Source organism: Octopus bimaculoides, chromosome 8 (genome assembly GCF_001194135.2).
Source record: "Octopus bimaculoides isolate UCB-OBI-ISO-001 chromosome 8, ASM119413v2, whole genome shotgun sequence".
NCBI classification, from domain to species: domain Eukaryota; kingdom Metazoa; phylum Mollusca; class Cephalopoda; order Octopoda; family Octopodidae; genus Octopus; species Octopus bimaculoides.
The window spans coordinates 30,282,443-30,285,275 of NC_068988.1; the positions used below are offsets into that span (position 1 = coordinate 30,282,443).

The 2,833-nt window shown below is 36.4% G+C and overlaps 2 protein-coding genes across 5 annotated transcripts in view; one reads left to right on the forward strand and one right to left on the reverse strand.

Annotated features, from left to right (window-relative positions):
- The window catches only part of LOC106882798 (neurexin-1a), a 443,081-nt gene that overhangs the window by 321,827 nt on the left and 118,421 nt on the right, over positions 1-2,833 (forward strand). The gene's annotated exons all lie outside the window — the stretch shown is intronic.
- Positions 1-2,833, reverse strand: part of LOC106882797 (ubiquitin-conjugating enzyme E2 G2) — an 81,720-nt gene that overhangs the window by 4,229 nt on the left and 74,658 nt on the right. The window contains exon 2 of the mRNA XM_052970034.1: positions 2,688-2,769. Coding sequence (XP_052825994.1) covers positions 2,688-2,769 — 82 coding nt within the window. The remainder of the gene's footprint in view (positions 1-2,687; positions 2,770-2,833) is intronic.

Below are 2,833 nucleotides of genomic sequence, written 5' to 3' on the forward strand. Positions count from 1 at the left end.
ATATATATATATATATATATATATATATATATATATACATATACGATGGGCTTCTTTCAGTTTCCGTCTACCAAATCTTTGGTCAGCCCGAGGCTATAGTAGAAGACACTTGCTCACGGTGCCCTCATGCCATTCAGTAACAACTTTAGCTGTGTGAATTGGTGCATTATCATCCTGAAAGATTGCGTTTCCCTCCGGAAACAGTTCCACAACCGTAGGATAAATTTGATCAGATAAAATGCTTAAATAGTGTTGACTATTAATTCTGCCATGAAGGGAAACCATTGGACTGGCGGATTTCCAAGATATAGCCCCACCCAGATCATCACAGATCCTCCTCCATGTTTGACAGTACTAGGCTTACAAAGGATAAGTCCTGGCGTCGATTTACTTGGCTAAAGGCGGTGCTCCAGCATGGTCGCAGTCAAATGACTGAAACAAGTAAAAGAGTATATGCCATCATGGAAAACTGACATTAAATGACAACGATGATGATGATGCTGATGATGTGTTTGTTGATGCAAACAGGAAAACAGAACTCAAAACATGAGTATATATATGTATATATATATATATATTTATATTTTCTATTAATAATTGAAGGAAAATATAAAAGCAATTGAAGGGCTGAGAGCTTTGTGTGTAACCAATGCACGAAACTTTCGGCCCTTGAGTCACTCTGTAACTGTTGTCAGCAATTAATAAAAAATTTTGTGTGTATGTGTGTGCACATACACACATTTATATACACACACACGCATAGACATTTATACATATACATACACACACACAGATACAGACATTTATACACACACACATGCTTATAGATATTTATACACATACGTCCATACACACACACATATATACAAATATATACACATATATATATACTTGAAGTATGCATGATTTGTTTTACTTTTCTTTTTTACTTTTTCTTTTTTTTTACAGCTCATTTAAACCTTTTGATCTTCGGAGTAATAGGAAGCTGATTATCCGAATGCTAAATCAAGGAAGTCATTAAAAATGATGAGTTTCTTTCATTATCTGTTGGCGATGGTTTATGGTGGTGACGGTAGTGGTAGCGGTGGTTGGTTCTCGAACATTTTGAAATAAATAGTTGAAGGCAAAATGTGGATTTTTATCTTTATTACAGCAAATAATTAAATAGAGAAAGAAAATTATTATTTTGGGTAAAATGATTTATAAATCGTGATAGTAAAGATAGACGAGGAAATGAATTAAAATGGAGTTCCATCCCCAAAGGATGAAATGTGGCCAAGTTAATAAAGGTGAGTTGGGTGCCAAGGTGAAAGAAAGATTCGATGTACGAGGACAGAAATGGGTTTTTACCTTTAGTAATCTGCTCATTGCCAGACAGGAAATTGTAAGTTACCTTTTATCATTTACTTGTTTCAGGTATAAGACTATGGCCAAGCTGGGGCACCACTCTGAAAACTTCTTAGTCGAATGAATTGACCCCAGTACTTCTATCAATCTCTTTTGTCAAACTGCTAAGTTACAGGAATGTATAGTCCGCAGGGGATTTTTAAGGGGCTGTACCTCTGAAAAACCTAAACCTTGTGTATAATACGCACCCCTTCTCTAACTTGAGTCAATGAGGTCTATATAACGTTGTTGGTTTGTAAACGTATATACGGTAACGTCCTTTATTATTATTGTATATATTTGTTCCACCCATTTATTTACATTCTGAGTTCAAATCTTGCTGAGGTTAATGTTTATGCAAGGATCACAGGAATATATAGATAAGATAGTTGAAGTTAGTGTGAACATTTTTAATGCAGGGAGCATCAAAGGGCCTAGCCAAACAAGAGAAAGAAAAACAAAAAGAAAGAAAACGAGACTATTGTGAGGGTATTTGTGGTGGTGGTGTTGGGAGATAAATTATTCCGAGAGAAAGGGAAGAAGACAACGCTGGAAGCTAAGAAGAGACCAACCAGTGCAGTCTGCGGCCTATGATTGAAAGACCATAAACTGCTCTGCACTAATATTGATTTGATAAATATTGATAGTGGAAGAGTCATGGTTGGATAGCATAGGGTATATGAAACAGCTGTCGACATTTGTTGTAGCATGGAAAAAGTTTAACCTTTTTTTGTGATTATGTTTCAAATGAATTACATGTGTTGAGACATTTCAATTTTTGATTTTAACCCTTTAGCGTTTAAACTGGTCAGATCTGGCCTGAAATGGTCAACCTGTTTTATGCTTAAACTGGACAGATCTGACCTCTTACACATACATGATAATGTCATTCAAAACATAAACAATGACATCATTGAAAATTCAAAGCTACAAAATAAATGCATAATTAATTCAAAACAAAATCAACAAATAAACCCTTACTCTCTCTCTCTCACCTTTCACTCTCTTTTGCTCTTACTGTCTTTCTCTCCCTCTCCCTTACTCTCTCTCTCTCTTACCTCTCTTACACTCTCTCTCTCACCTCTCTTACTCTCTCTCACCCTTCTCTTTCTCACTCTCACCCTTATTCTCTCTCTCATCCTTTCTTTCTCTCTCTCACCCTTCTCTTTCCCTCTCTCACCCTTACTCTCTCTCTCTCTCACTCTCTCTCTCTCTCTCTCTCTTTCTCACCCTTACTCTGTCTGTCTGTCTGTCTGTCTGTCTTTCACGCACCAAGTAAATAACAGAAAAAAGATGCCTACATGATCAGAGCCTCCCATTCGAAAAAATTCTCTTCACTAACAGGACCTGCAATAATACCTTCGGGAGGATTCAGGGTCAGCTCTAGAAAAAAGAGAAAAGAAAAAAGAAAAAAATCAATTGAGTCAAACACAACAAAAAAAGGGGC